Source organism: Phlebotomus papatasi, chromosome 2, assembly GCF_024763615.1.
Source record: "Phlebotomus papatasi isolate M1 chromosome 2, Ppap_2.1, whole genome shotgun sequence".
Taxonomy (NCBI): domain Eukaryota; kingdom Metazoa; phylum Arthropoda; class Insecta; order Diptera; family Psychodidae; genus Phlebotomus; species Phlebotomus papatasi.
The window spans coordinates 67763270-67777229 of record NC_077223.1 but is presented as its reverse complement, the minus strand read 5'-3'; the positions used below and the strand labels follow the sequence as shown (position 1 = coordinate 67777229).

At 33.9% G+C, this 13960-nt stretch overlaps 2 protein-coding genes across 3 annotated transcripts; one reads left to right on the top strand and one right to left on the bottom strand.

Annotated features, from left to right (window-relative positions):
* Nucleotides 1-2203: 2203 nt before the first annotated feature.
* On the bottom strand, nucleotides 2204-3017 carry LOC129801016 (tigger transposable element-derived protein 2-like). The gene is made up of 2 exons (XM_055845771.1): nucleotides 2758-3017; nucleotides 2204-2669 (listed from the first exon to the last, which is right to left on the bottom strand). Exons 1-2 carry the CDS (start codon nucleotides 3015-3017, stop codon nucleotides 2204-2206), a joined length of 726 nt encoding a protein of 241 aa, XP_055701746.1.
* Nucleotides 3018-9461: 6444 nt separating this feature from the next.
* Nucleotides 9462-11073, top strand: LOC129803963 (solute carrier family 35 member F6). 2 transcript variants are annotated; one of them, XM_055850865.1, is made up of 4 exons: nucleotides 9462-9669; nucleotides 9751-9898; nucleotides 9963-10715; nucleotides 10789-11073. In XM_055850865.1, the coding sequence occupies exons 1-4, from the start codon at nucleotides 9593-9595 to the stop codon at nucleotides 10951-10953; spliced, it is 1143 nt and encodes a 380-aa protein (XP_055706840.1). In that variant the 5' UTR covers nucleotides 9462-9592; the 3' UTR covers nucleotides 10954-11073. The 2 variants fall into 2 exon arrangements, with proteins under 2 accessions (XP_055706840.1, XP_055706839.1); XM_055850864.1 differs by having other exon boundaries at nucleotides 9479-9669; nucleotides 9963-11073.
* Nucleotides 11074-13960: the final 2887 nt, after the last annotated feature.

Below are 13960 nucleotides of genomic sequence, written 5' to 3'. Positions count from 1 at the left end.
ACAGTAGACTCTCTCAAATTCGGGCATATGGGACCGAAATGTCAGCCGAATTAGACAGAAATTCGGGCGACAAACTTTTTGAAATGCAACGATTTTTATTCATGTGCACATAAATGTTGAGTTTATACACTTATTTATATCGTAAATTGCATGAAAATCCCTCAATAATGCAAAATCACATCAAAACTAAGACAAACCATGCCAAATTTTAGCATATTTGATTCATTTGATAATCATAATTGAACTTGAAAAATGACAACAAACTTTTTTCAAATGTAACCGCTGCCCGAATTAAAAAGTAGCCCGATCTTAAAAGAGCCGAATTTGCGAGAGTCTACTGTAATTCATATACAACCGGAAGTAATTACTTACTTCAGAGCTGTTCAATGACGTCATTTTTTGATGCCAAATTGGAGGGTCAGTTTCTTTGAGCTCGTATACACCATCGTGCCCTTTCGTGTGCGATTGACAGGTAGAAAATTTCATTAACCCAAAACACCAAAATTAGCGCGAAAATAAAGACTTAAGTGAGAAAACTTACTATTGTGAACGCATAAATGAGTGGTTCTCCAGATGCATTCTCTGTGGCAGTATTATTCTTTGTAAGTAATAGAGTGAACAGTGGTTTTTCCTTTATTTAATGATTTTTCAGTGCGTTTTCAGAATCTTGGTTTCAGTGAAAAAAAAGCGTACGTTTTGACGTTATGGTTTTATTTTACGCGGTATTTTATTAGTGTATTATATGAGTATAAATATGTAAAATATTCTGGTTTTTTTTAATATTTCATTCTTTGATTATTTTGAGTTATTTACCACAGAATTACAATTATTAAAAGGTATTCATTATGGTAGCACGCCATTTACTGATAATAATTAAAAATATACGAATGTTCATATACTTCACTCTTAAGTGATTTTCCTGTGACGTTGTAATTTTTATAGAAAATATGTAATTGAACTCCTTGTATCGCATGTCGGGTTACTTTTACAAAACCAGAATTACAAATTACAGTTGCAGTTTCTTATTAAAAATCAAAAAAAAAATCAGACTTTGAAATATATCAATATTAGAAAAGCATAGATGAAAATAGTTAATTAAAAAAATTTGATTTAAATGAGTTGCATTATGAGACACTCAAAAAAGTGTGAATGAGATGGACCACCCCTAATTTTAGCAAAATATTTTTATTTTATTTTATTAATTTAGTAGGAGCAAATTGATTTTAGACAAGGATGCTATTTCTTTGTATTTATTGGAGTTTATTTTAGTTTTTCAATAAAAATGATTTATTTTGTGGAAAATTTGGATCATCTACTTCGATAACAATTCCACTGTGAGTGTATCAAGTTAATCTTATCTGAAATTCAAAGAAAATAATATCTGCAGATTAACTTGAAAAGATTTTGAAGAGCATTAACCAAAATTCACACCGGAAGTGTTGCTAAAATTGTTGTGCTCCATCTCTCCTCAATCTCGAAATAGACATATTCTTATTGAGAAATAAAACTTTTTGGCCATTTTTTGAATACCCAAAAATTTAGTTTTAATTTTCTCGAACAATTTTCAAAAGAGTTTGTTGAAGAGTTGAATTTGTTGAAGAGCACAAATATACCAAATGAGGTGGAAAACGTGAGTTGGGTGTAGTCAGCAGACGAAGTGGTCCACTTCTCCCACTGTCTCATCTGTTCTCGAATTACTATATTTTATAAAATCATTAAAAATGGTTTCGTTTTCAGGTATATTTATATAAATAAAACTCCAACATAAGAAAAAAAATCACAGAATGCGAAATTGCCATAACAGAAGTGATCGATGTATTTTTTAAGATGTTGCAAAATATAATTATTAAAAATAAATACAAATACAGTGCCCGCTTTCTAATCCGGATGATTGGGGGACAAAATGACAGATGTCCGCTTCGTAATCCCGATAGATTTTTTGAATTGGATCAACGGCTCAAAAAATATAATACAAGATTGTTTTTGATTTTTTTTTTGTAGAATTATAATATAAGTTTTAAAGAAGATTAAAAAGATATAATTTGAGAATTCTATACTAATACACTTCATTTATTAAACAAAAACATCACAGGACAAGTCATTTTCATTACATTGACTATAGATATAGTAATTTTTGGTAATCCTTAATCACGATTTTTCTATCATTTTAATTCCACAGACTTTATTAAGTTAATTATTAGGTTCATTGCACTATTTTGAATACCACTCTTTCTCGCAACATTTTGATGCCATCAATTGTTTGTTTATCAGGATGATCTTCCTGCTCGGCAAATTCCAAAAGAATATTCGCAGAATGGAGAACATTCAGCAAAACAGGATCGACATTCTCATCATTTTCAAAATGTTCGACCTCCTCAGCATCTTGTTCTGGAGTAGTCTCACTCAATATTTCTATAATTTGAGAGTCAGTGAAATCCGGGATAGGATCTGTAATGAGCCACTGCCCTACTTCATCTTCTCTAACAAACTCATCGACTGGTAATTGATTAACCAACTGATGTAACTCAGCGAGGTTCTGTGCTTCCAACTCTGCCTGATGGTTTTCAAATTCAGTATTGTTTTCCTGATCGTCTGCGGAGTAAGTCTTGTCAAAAAGACTCTTCCAACTTCGTGCAATTGTCATGTGAGAATATCCACGGATTTGATCGCTGAAAGTACATCTTCACCAGCTTCTATCTGTCCCAGAAGAAAATCCATAAAGTATCTTCGATACTTTTTCTTTAGCGTTTCCAGTACATCGTTTGCACACTTGCTGTACAATTTGGAGGCAGATAAACTACTCTTATTCCCCCACTAATCAATTTGTTTTCTGGAGGATGTACCGGTACATTATAGAGGAGTAGAACAGCTTTTCTAGACAGATTTTTGGTCTGAAGGTATTTCTCAACGGCTGGAACAAAACTTGAGAAGAACCAGTCTCTGAATAAGACTTTGGACATCCAGGCAGACTTGTGATTGCCATACTGGAATCCTAATTCTTTGCCCAATGCCGGCATATCTACATGCTTGAATGCTCGTGGCTTTCTTGCCTTTTCAACGACATACAAAGGAATTGGTGGGGCCCAGTAGCATTGGCACAAGCCAAAATAGACACTCTTTCTTTATTCATCTTAAAGCCTAATGTCTTTTTTTGAGCTTTTTCTGCCAATGTTTTGTTGGGAAGCTTCCGAAAACACAACCCCGTTTCATCGGCATTGTAGATTTGATCGAAGGAGAGCTCTTCTTCCTCAATGAGTTCTCCCAATCCATTTAGGAAAGAGGGTAGCATGTTCTCATCAGAAGAAAGAGCCCCTCCAGATATCGAACGACCAGCAATCTTATAGTTTCCCTTAATTCTTGAAAAAAACTAAGAGTTTTCGCTCGAAGCATTGTTCCATCCACTGGGAGTCCTGGAAAATATGTATACAAATCTCGGGAATTCTAAAATGTTTACAAAACAATGGTTTTTCATACCTTTCTCTCTCATGAGGAAAAACCAAGCATAAAGAGCTTCTGAAGTCTTTGGGTATAGAGTGGGTGGTTTCATACGTTTCTTTGTGGCATTCCTTTGGTCACGAGCTGTTTCCTTTGACTTCTGGTATTGCTTCTCCCAGTCCAGAACAGTTTGTTTACGTACGTTGTAGGTTTTCGCAAGTGTTGCCAGCGATTGTACGGCACGGTAGAGATCAACAGCTTCAATCTTTTGTGGAATTTCAGTCCCAGTATGTTTTCGCTTCATTTTGTATCACAATATGTATCACAATCAAGAATATTTATCCACATAAAATTACATTTTAGTGCACTGAACAAACATGAATACATAACCTCAAAATTGTTTTGAATGTAACCGTCGATATCATCCGGATTACACCGATCCGGATTAGAAAGCGGGCACTGTATAAAATTCACAAAAGATTGTGAAATGTTTAAAAATTATTTTTAACCGTGTTTGTGTAGTTTTAAGTTTTACACCAACCAAAATTTATTTCTGTCTGAATATTATTTTTAACTAAACAAAAGATTTTGCTTGTTATTTTCCCGTATTTCATGTTTATTCAATTATTTGAGATATTATCAATGTTACATTTAAAACTAAAATTCATCATGTTATAAATTATTATTTTTCGAAACTCAGTACTAGTCTAATAGCAGAAAGAGATTCACACTATTGGAACTTCTTTTACACTGAAGTACAACAAAATTTTATTTTGGAAGTACATTTTTTTTAATATTTTAAAAGGATTATGCAGATGTACCACCCATAAGCCTTATTGTTTATAATACACTTTAAAATATTGTTGCTATTTTAATAACATAAGAACCAGTTTGAAATTTCAATTTTATGTTAAATCCAAAACTATGGGTCACACAGTATAAAAATGTATTAATCAACCCCCCGGCAAGTTGTTTTTTTTATATGGAGTTCTTTGAAGCCATTCCGAAATCTCGGAAAAGTTATTAAGAGCGCCACATATGAGCGCCTCTTGTGTCTAAAAATTGAACTTTTGTATCTTAGTAATGGCGCAGTCCGCGCAGTCGGCAATATTCAAGGTTATGAGGCTGTTGTGAAAATCTAAGCTCTAAAAAAGTGAGAAAAAGTGATAAAAAATCAATGAAAATTGTGAAAATCAAGTGTAATTTTTCTTTTTAGGAAAGACATGAAGTGTATTGTAGCTTTCTGTGGTGTTTCTTCCACAAGAAACCCCAGAAAAGTCACGTTTCACAGGTGAGTGTGTATAATGTATAAAAAAAGGCTCATTTTAATATTGCATGTTTAAGACACCTATTTAAAAAGAGTAGAATCATTAATTTGTAATGAAATAGAGAAAAAATCCATAAATAATTGCAAAATTCAATGAGCGGTCTGAGCTGAACAGTATTTGTGGCTCAATCCCCACGATTTGCTCCGAACACTGAGGAAAAATTACGAAGTAATGTGACTAAATTCCGTTTGAATATAACGGACATTATGAACAGCACTGACTTACTTCATTTAAAAGTCAAGTCGCAATAAGCAATCCGGCATCCGGCAGATAGAGTAAGAGGAGTTCATAGACTGAATGTGAAAGCTAAAGCAAAATCATGAGGAGTTCAATCAGCAGAAATCTGTGAGATGAAAGTTAAAAGATAGCTGCAATAAGCGGAGCGATAAGAGGTTCTTTAGGAAATTATATCAAATTGCATAAGTAGATCATTTTCCCCTAATTAAAGAGTCAACCAATATGCTCCAATAATAAAATAAATTCAGGTATTCCGAGTTCATTTCTGAAAATGAGTTCCTCAGGTTTCACGATGGTGCAATGAGTAACTCATTCCCATTTTTTTTTCAGCGATGCTGAAATTGGATTACTAGGGTTTTGCGCTACAAAATTGGAGTTTCTCGGGTTTCGATGCAAAAATTGAATTTCAAAAAGAAGGTGCGATTCCTAATATAGTTGGAGGATTTTTCTCCGCTGAGATATAGAGTTTCTCGGGTTTCTTGATGCAAAAATTAAGTTTCTGGAGATTCGCGAAGCATAAATTAGATTTCTCGGGTTTTAGGGTGCAAAGAGTGGGTTGCTCGGGTTTTGCGATGCAAAAAGTGGACTCCAGGTTTCCATTTTTTAAACTTTTTTCTGTTTCTTTCATTTTAAAATATTGGATACGGTCATTTTAAGAAAATTTAATATTTCTTTTCAAATTTCATTATTTACCTAATTTAAAATTATTATAAGATTACTATTTTTTTAAGTATTTAAATACCGTCTGATATCAAAACGGATATTGCCAAAATTTTTACATTTGAAAATTAAATATTCACAATCTTCAATACGTTACATATTTCATATATACATTATTATCCCTTTATCTAAGTGAATAAATCTTATATATTTCCAAATACATTATTCGTAATATTAATTTTTATAATGTTTACTTTATTATTCTTAACCCTTGAAGGACGATTGGAACACCGGTGTCCCGTAAAGAAACTAATTTTTCCTGACTACCTGAAATTTTTTTTCTTATATTTGTACGTAATTGCAAAGTAGAAGGTTGAAGGAATCTAGGATACTTTTTGCAAGTCTCCAATATTTGCTAGTAAATATTAACCTTAAAAATTACGAATTTTTAAATTATCGTATTGAAAAATGATTTTATTTATTTTTTATACTTTTAATTCTTTTCAAACCATAAATCGTTTTGGAAAAAAACTAAATATTTATACGTAATATTTTTCATTAGACTGAAAATTATTATTCATTGGTATTGTCGTCAGAAAAATCACTTAAATTTTTGGGCTATCTTTATCCCTCTCGCTCGTAGATGTAAAAAATGCATCAAATGAGAATCTTTTGGATTTTCCAAAGTCAGATGTAAGACATTTCATTGATTTTGTTTATCGGTTAAATTTTTATTGTTGATTTACGGTCCGTAAAAAGTGTTTTGTCGTTAAAGGATTAAAACAAATTTTTTTTTGTTAATTTTCTCATTTAATTCAAAACTAAATTTTCCTTTGTCATCACCAACTACTAAAACGATATTAATAATGCAATTACAACATAGTGCTTACAGGTAGTCGAATAATAAGCTGTTTTGTAAGATATCTCTTTTCTGCTGGGCGGATGCAGCGAGGGAAAAAGTCAGAAAGTTGTCGATATAGTCGATGAGTGCCAGTGTTGCCAAGTCTAGGAGATTTTCACCAGATCTAGGAGATTTAAGAGGGCATCTAGGTCCGAAAATTTTGATCTAGGAGTTAGGAGAATTATTTAGGAGATTGGATTTCTTTTTTAGGTTTTTTTTAGGGAAATTTCTTTAACAAAAATACCTAAAGCATATGAAGAAATCAGGTTTTTTTTTTAGGTTTTTACATCAAATGGAACGTTAAATTTTTAAATTTAAAAGTAGAAGAAGAAGAAGATGGATGTCTTGTAGTCCTTTCTCTCTCTCTCTTCTTCGGGCATCAGAGACGTCAAGCTTGACAACCTCGCGTTTGTTTAGACAGAGGAACCAACATAGAAGGAAAAAGTCGTTTTTCTGCTTTTGTAGTGGTAGTCGCCAACATTTGAAAAAGACGTCGCCAAGATTGCTTTTTAAAACCAATTTGTGAAGTTCAATTAATGAAATTTCACTAAAAATTGGTGTAAACATAAAGAAAATAGTTTTTAGAATTGGTTTTGTGACATAGAATTGGTTAAAAGGCATGATTTGATAGCAAAAATAGGCTAAATATGGGTCGCCCAGCGACTTTTGCAACATTTCATTCTTCGTGGAAAATTATGAAAATTATGTGGAAAATCGGTGATTTATGAATTGGAATAGAAAATTGGAGAGTTTTGGAAGCTCTTCTGGCTATTTATTTTTTGAATTCTCCGTGGAAAATCTTCTAAAAATTGCCTTGAAAAAGTGCTTACTTTGCTCGAAAAATGCACCCAATACGGTTCAGTTGTCAAATAGAAGATGGCGGACAGTGCCCTTTGGAACATTTCTGTTGATGTTTTCACGTCATTTTGCACAGAAGTAAGCAAATTCCCGTAGTTAATTCATCAAAAAATATTAAAGAAGTGGTCAGTGAAGTGATTTGTGGGAAAATTCTGTGAATTTTACTGTCTTTTCTTATGTTTTTTTAGTGTGAAAACTGCCCTCGAAAATTGCCCTGCAGATCGTATTTGTCATCTGTTTTGGGGCTCTTGAGGGCTTTTTTTAGACATCCTGATACTCTATCTTCTCGGGAAGAGGCCCTAGAAGTTCTAGGTAGCCTCCCAGAGAATCCGTGTACTGTTAGGAAGCCTTCCGGACACAGAAACTAATTCCATTATATGACCAGAAGTGTCATTGACTAGAAAGAAATTCCTTTTTGTCCTTCAAGAATTGTAAAAATTTCACATCTTTTGCACTGTAAGGATTCTAGAATAGTTTCTTTTTCTTTGTAAAGGAAGAAGAGAATAAAAATGTTACAAGAAAGATTAAAATTTTCCAATTTTCTATCAGTGTTCGTTAACCCATTGTCTTTTGGTCTCGAAAAAACCTGCAAATTTCACAAATTTATCACAATTATCATATTTTTTAACTTTATTAGCTCTCTCTCAACATAGTTAGGCAAGAAGAATACCTAAAGAATAATCAAAATTCCTAAAAACATTAAAAAATAAATGCAACATCAGCCACTTTTTTAGGGTGTCCAGATTTGAATGCAAAAATGACTTTTTCCTTTAGTAGTGGTTCCTCTGGTTTAGATTTTTTTTGAATAGTGGTGTGGTGTGGGTTGGGTGTGGATATCGAAGAAATCCAAAAGAAACAAATCATTCAGGCACACTCAGTAAGTTGATTGAAGTCGTAAATATGAAATTCTAGATACTCATCATAATCTCTTTACAGCCGCAGAAAGAAAAAAAGAATTTGTAAGAATCAAAAACTAGTCGCAGCCATCATTTTAGAAGTTCCGGAAGATAGTACGTCAACACAGTTAACAATAGACTTGAAATGAGATTGGAATCTATCAAATGGATTTCTGATGCTAAGTTCTTCTTGCTAAGATGCAAGAGAACTTAAGAACTGCAGGCAGAGAAACTTCAACAGGTAGTACGATATTTTGTAATGAGGATTGATGTATAAAAGATTGAAGAAACATCTCCAAGTTCAAAGAAACAGATGAAATTGCAACGAAAATTGACTTCCAATGGTCAAAAATTTCGTTTGTGGAGTGGGAGAAAACAGACAACATTATTAAATTTTGGTGCGAAGTCAGGAGCCACAAGGACGCTGCTGGAAACAACCCATTTTATGATCTTGCGGGATTCGCTCTTAAGGTTCTCTCCCTACCTTGGGCTAACGCTGAGGTGGAGAGAACCTTTAGCCAAATGAATATAGTAAAAAATCCATTAAGAAATAGAATGAGCGATCCCGTATTAGTATCAATTTTAAAAATCCGTGCTGGGTTAAAGAGGATGGGAAAATGCTGCAATGAAATAAGCCTTCCACTGCATATCCTTGGAAAAATTGGTACAAGAGCAGCGTACGAGGGAGAAGTGACAGTGGCAGAAGAAGACGAAATGGGAGACATTCCTTATTTATATTAAAATGATAATTTTTTTGTATTATTTTTGTGGTATTCTGTGATATTCTTCCTCTTTCAAATGTAAAAAATATATTTAAAACGTGCATGTTTTTTGGATTTGAAATTATTTTCAATAAATCATTAAAGAGCAAAAAATTCTTTCCTTAATTTCGCTCTTGATTTTGAGAAAAAAAAATCAATCTTTAATGACTACTAATTTTATTATACATGGCTCGCGTAAAAAATAAAAATAAGTGTCAAACCAATATTATAAATTAAATCAATTTTTTAACCCACACAAATGAAAAGTTGTGTATGAAATCTCATATTTCTTGTAAAAATTCTCATATTTTTACAAATAACAGATAAATATTCAAATTTTTGAATTTTCTAGGAGTTTTTAGCTCTTGATTTAGGAGGAACTGTCATTAAAGTGTTGGCAACACTGATGAGTGCACTCGATCAGCTGATAAGGCATTTTTCTTAATAAACAAGCCACCGAGTTTTTCTTTGTTTTCACTGTAAAAAGTCGTGATAGTGAAAAAATTTTCAATTGCAATGGCCTGGTCACAATATCAGCTAATTCTGGCAGCCACAATGGTGGTCACAGGCTCCATAAATACCCTGAGTACAAAGTAAGTATTCCCTCAAAGGCACATTATTATGCCAAAATCCCAAATAATAGACTCCCTTTTTTTATTTGATGACTCACCAAGATGGGCAGATTATTTGGAGTCTGAAGGTTCCGATGGACAAATTAGGGCATTTTCCCATCCATTTGTGCAGGCTTGTGCTATGTTTATTGGGGAAATGCTGTGTTTGCTAGCCTTTAAGATGCTCTATTACAATTTGAAGAGGCGAAGGGTAAGGGAGAATCTCAATGCAATAAATGTCCGGGGCTGGGAATAAAAAGATTTGACCTTTGCAGGATGGTTCAGAGGACACACATGAGCTCACTAGGGGCAACAGAGAGTTCAATCCATTTATCCTCTTCATTCCGGCTATGTGTGATATGATAGCCACCAGCATAATGTACATAGGTCTCAATCTTACCTATCCCAGTAGTTTCCAAATGTTTAGGGGAAGCGTGATAATTTTCGTTGGAATGTTGTCTGTGGCATTCCTCAATCGTGTCTTGGTGGGCAGGGAGTGGACAGGAATTTTCTTTGTTATTATTGGTCTTGCGATCGTCGGTGTATCAGACTTTATAGCTGATGATGGCGGTATTGCCCATTCCCGGAACAATATAATCACCGGCGATTTGCTCATAATCCTGGCCCAAGTTATCACATCTGTCCAAATGGTTTATGAAGAGCGCTATGTAGCTGGATTGGATATTCCTGCCCTACAGGCTGTTGGATGGGAAGGATTCTTCGGGTTTAGTGTTCTGGGGACCCTCTTGATCCCCTTCTACTTCATCCACGTCGGTCCACCCTTCAATAACAACGCTCGGGGCACTCTGGAAGACTTTGTTGATGCCCTGGTGCAAATCCGTAATAGTTGGCAGTTACTTTTTTCCATTTTCGGCACAATCATATCAATTGCCTTCTTCAACTTTGCCGGAATTAGTGTTACCAAAGAAATTTCAGCCACTACGAGAATGGTCTTGGATTCTGTTCGTACCCTGGTGGTCTGGCTTGTTGCCATCTGTGTTCGTTGGCAAATGTTTCACCCTCTTCAGGTAATTTCAGTATTTCACGTGCAATTGCAGAGAACCCACGATTTTATTTTCATTACAAAATTTTCCTTATCAGATTCTTGGATTTGGTGGCTTGCTGTTCGGCATGTGTCTCTACAACAATGTTTTTGTCTTCCAATGTTGGTCAGCTGTCCGTGGTTTCTATCTGAGACGTCGCTATGGGTATGAGGAGACACAAGGAATTATTACAACAAGAGCTGATGATCCTCAAATTGCGTAAAGAATTTACTTTAATAATAATTTAAAAATAACATTCATCAATCGATATTATTTCAAAAGAGTCTCATGGCATTGATATGTAAACCATTTTTTTTTGAGGGAATAAACCATAACATTTTAATTTTTCTTTTGCTATTTACAGAAATGTTTTATATTGAGAATGTTTGTTCAATTGTTCAGGAATTTTCTTCCAAATAGCAGCGATAAATCCAAATAAGCTTGTAATCCTTGTAATACTTAGGATTCTTTTCAGGAAAACGGAGAAATTTTGAAAATCGATTTTAGCACCTATAGCGGTGACTGGCGGTGATCTTACGAAGTTGTAATGAACTTAAGAAATGTGGTAATTCACAAACCTTTGATATGGATTTTTTTATGATCAATTTATTACTTGTATAAAGGAAGTTATGTCTACTTTCCGCCTTTTTTCTTGAAAACTCCGGTCGCTTTTGTTGTGTCAAAAACATCTAAAAAAGATGACCTAGAAGACCTAGACCTTTAAATTTGAGCTCTTCCAAAGGGTTTTAATTGAGAAAATCAAGGGGTAAATCATACAAAGAAACCATTGCCAAATATTTTCCAAAACTTGAGAAATCTAAGAAATGTTTCGTGCACGAGAAACCCAAAAAAAATATCGAAAACTAAAAATTCCAAAATTTATTTTGTAAAACTCATGGAACTCGGTAAATCTTTTCACGAAGCCTGATAAATCAAGAAAAATCGAAAAATTTCAAATAAGTTTCGTGAAACCTTAGAAACCAAAATAAAATCGCGAAATCTTAGAAACTTTACAAGAAAAGAAAAACGTTCACAAAACCGAGAAATCCAAAAGAGCTTCATGAATCCTAAAAAACTCAAGAAAAAAAAATTGAGAACACAGAAACTCAAAAAAAAACAATTTTACGGAACTTGAAAACAGAAAAAATCACGAAAAAGCGTAAATGGATTTTATTCCACCAACCATTTTTCCTCGGTATTTTAGTTTAGAAAGTACTTCGTAGGCCTCAAGGGGTAATTCATTCCCATTTTTTCTGACAAGGGTTTCTGGTTTCTCGGGTTTCGCGATGTAGAAATTGGGTTTCTCGGGTTTCGCGATGCAAAAAGTGGGTTTCTCGGGTTTCGCGAAGCGTTTCTCGGACAATTGACGAGGGTTTCTCAATATGAGTTACCCCTTGGTAGGCCTGCAGGTTAGGTTCTCTGTGCCATCCTGGAAAACTTCTACACAAAGAGAAGGTGCGATTTCTAATATAGTTGCAGGATTTTTCTCCGTTCTCTGACATAATTTACCCGGACTTGAGTTCTAGTCGTAAAATCATAATCTCCTCATCGATTATTAACCTTTAGTTTGAAACCTCAAATCGATGTCTCTTATCATTCTTCGTCCATATTATGAAAATAAATGATAAAATGATGGTCATCTTCTTACATATTTTACAAAGTCGGTATCTGTTATCTTGGAGCGAAAGATTATCGTGAAAAAAAAGTTTATCTATAACTTAAAATCAATAGCTAAATTGACTAGAATTCTGAACTTCTGCCATTGAAAGGTAAGTTAAAATGAATTTTCGATATTCAATTAAAAAGTCTTAACATATAGTATTAAGAAAGGATTGTTGGATCCAAAAGTCAGGCAATAAACTGAAATCTAATCTAAAAAAAGGATGTCCCAAGGATCATTATAACAATGTCGTTCTAATTCTAATTTTAGAAGGCCAAAAAAATTAATTTGTTAATTTTATTACATTTTCTTTATCCAATTTGTCTTATTCACTTTTAAATTTACAAATAACTTCATATTATAAAGAAGTAATTACAAAAGGATTTGTATCTGCTGGGTGTGCGAGTGGATTTCTCTCGACCCTAAAGAGCTGACAGGTGCGAGTACGATTTCAATAATTTGCGCCCTCGGCGGTCTAATTTTTTTCCACCCTCTGGCCCAGGATTAGGATTTCATACTAACATACTATACCTCTCTCGCCTCTCTCCTTCTTAACCCTCACCGACTATGTGGGTGTCATAAAAGACGTCCAGTCGTGAAATACAAAGATTTCACCTTTACTTTAGCTAAAAAAAAAATAAAAAATCCGTTTACGGGTAAAAATAGGGGAAGGTTTTCAGGCTTCGCACATACTCTGGCTTCGAATAATTCATATTTCTTTCCATATTCATTTTATGAATATGAACTACAGTAGACTCTCACTCAATCGGCTCTTTTTCAATCGGGCGAAAAATTTTGTTGACAATTTTCACGCTTAATTATGAAGCTAATTCGCTCAAATTCGCTGTAGTTCTTCCTATTTTATCGTGATTCTTTATAATTCAGCCTTTTTTGTGGAATTTACAAAGGCTTTGACGCCCAAATCTATCGATAAACCGGATGACATTTCGCTCCATATTCCCGATTGAGAGAGAGTCTACTGTATGGCAATATATAATAATATAGCTAGTCTTAAGTGACACATTTCCTGAAAAAAGTTAGGTCAGATTCAATAAAGGAACACAAGGAACACGAAAAAATGAAGTGTTCGAATCTAGAGCCGTATTCGGCTTAAAAGAGCAGAATTAGAGAGACTCCAGTGTATTTTTCTGTTTCTCTGTTCCGGGTATGGTTTCCTTGTTTCTAGTTGTTCCTCGCATTTATGCAATTTTTTTCATTTTTCCAGCTTTTCAGTCATGTTTCTCTGTTTCCAAGAGCTTTTCCGCTTTTCCAGTACAGTAGATTTCCTCATATTTGAACATTTGGGGTGTACACGGTGTACAGATGACTTCTCACACCTCAATTTAAACAATATTTTCAAAAACGTAACGGAATTGATGTGAAATGCACTTTCCCTAATTAAGAAGAATTAAGGAAAATAACTTTAGAGAATATATCAATGTCATTTATTGTTAAATAAATGGAATTTGTTGCGGAAGTTAATACGATAATATTGAGGACACATAAGAGAAATTATGGTTCTAATTCAGACTCCGCACGCAAAACTTTCTTCACATAACCTCAAATTTTA

Excerpts from the sequence above, each read along its gene's own strand:
- LOC129801016 (XM_055845771.1), bottom strand. The coding sequence starts at position 3,017 with ATGCCGGCATTGGGCAAAGAATTAGGATTCCAGTATGGCAATCACAAG. Across the intron at positions 2,670-2,757 it reads ACAGCAAGTGTGCAAACGAT|CGATCAAATCCGTGGATATT; the intron begins GTACTGGAAACG and ends ATGTACTTTCAG.
- LOC129803963 (XM_055850864.1), top strand. The coding sequence starts at position 9,593 with ATGGCCTGGTCACAATATCAGCTAATTCTGGCAGCCACAATGGTGGTC. Across the intron at positions 9,670-9,750 it reads ATAAATACCCTGAGTACAAA|ATGGGCAGATTATTTGGAGT; the intron begins GTAAGTATTCCC and ends TGACTCACCAAG. Across the intron at positions 9,899-9,962 it reads ACAATTTGAAGAGGCGAAGG|GATGGTTCAGAGGACACACA; the intron begins GTAAGGGAGAAT and ends TGACCTTTGCAG.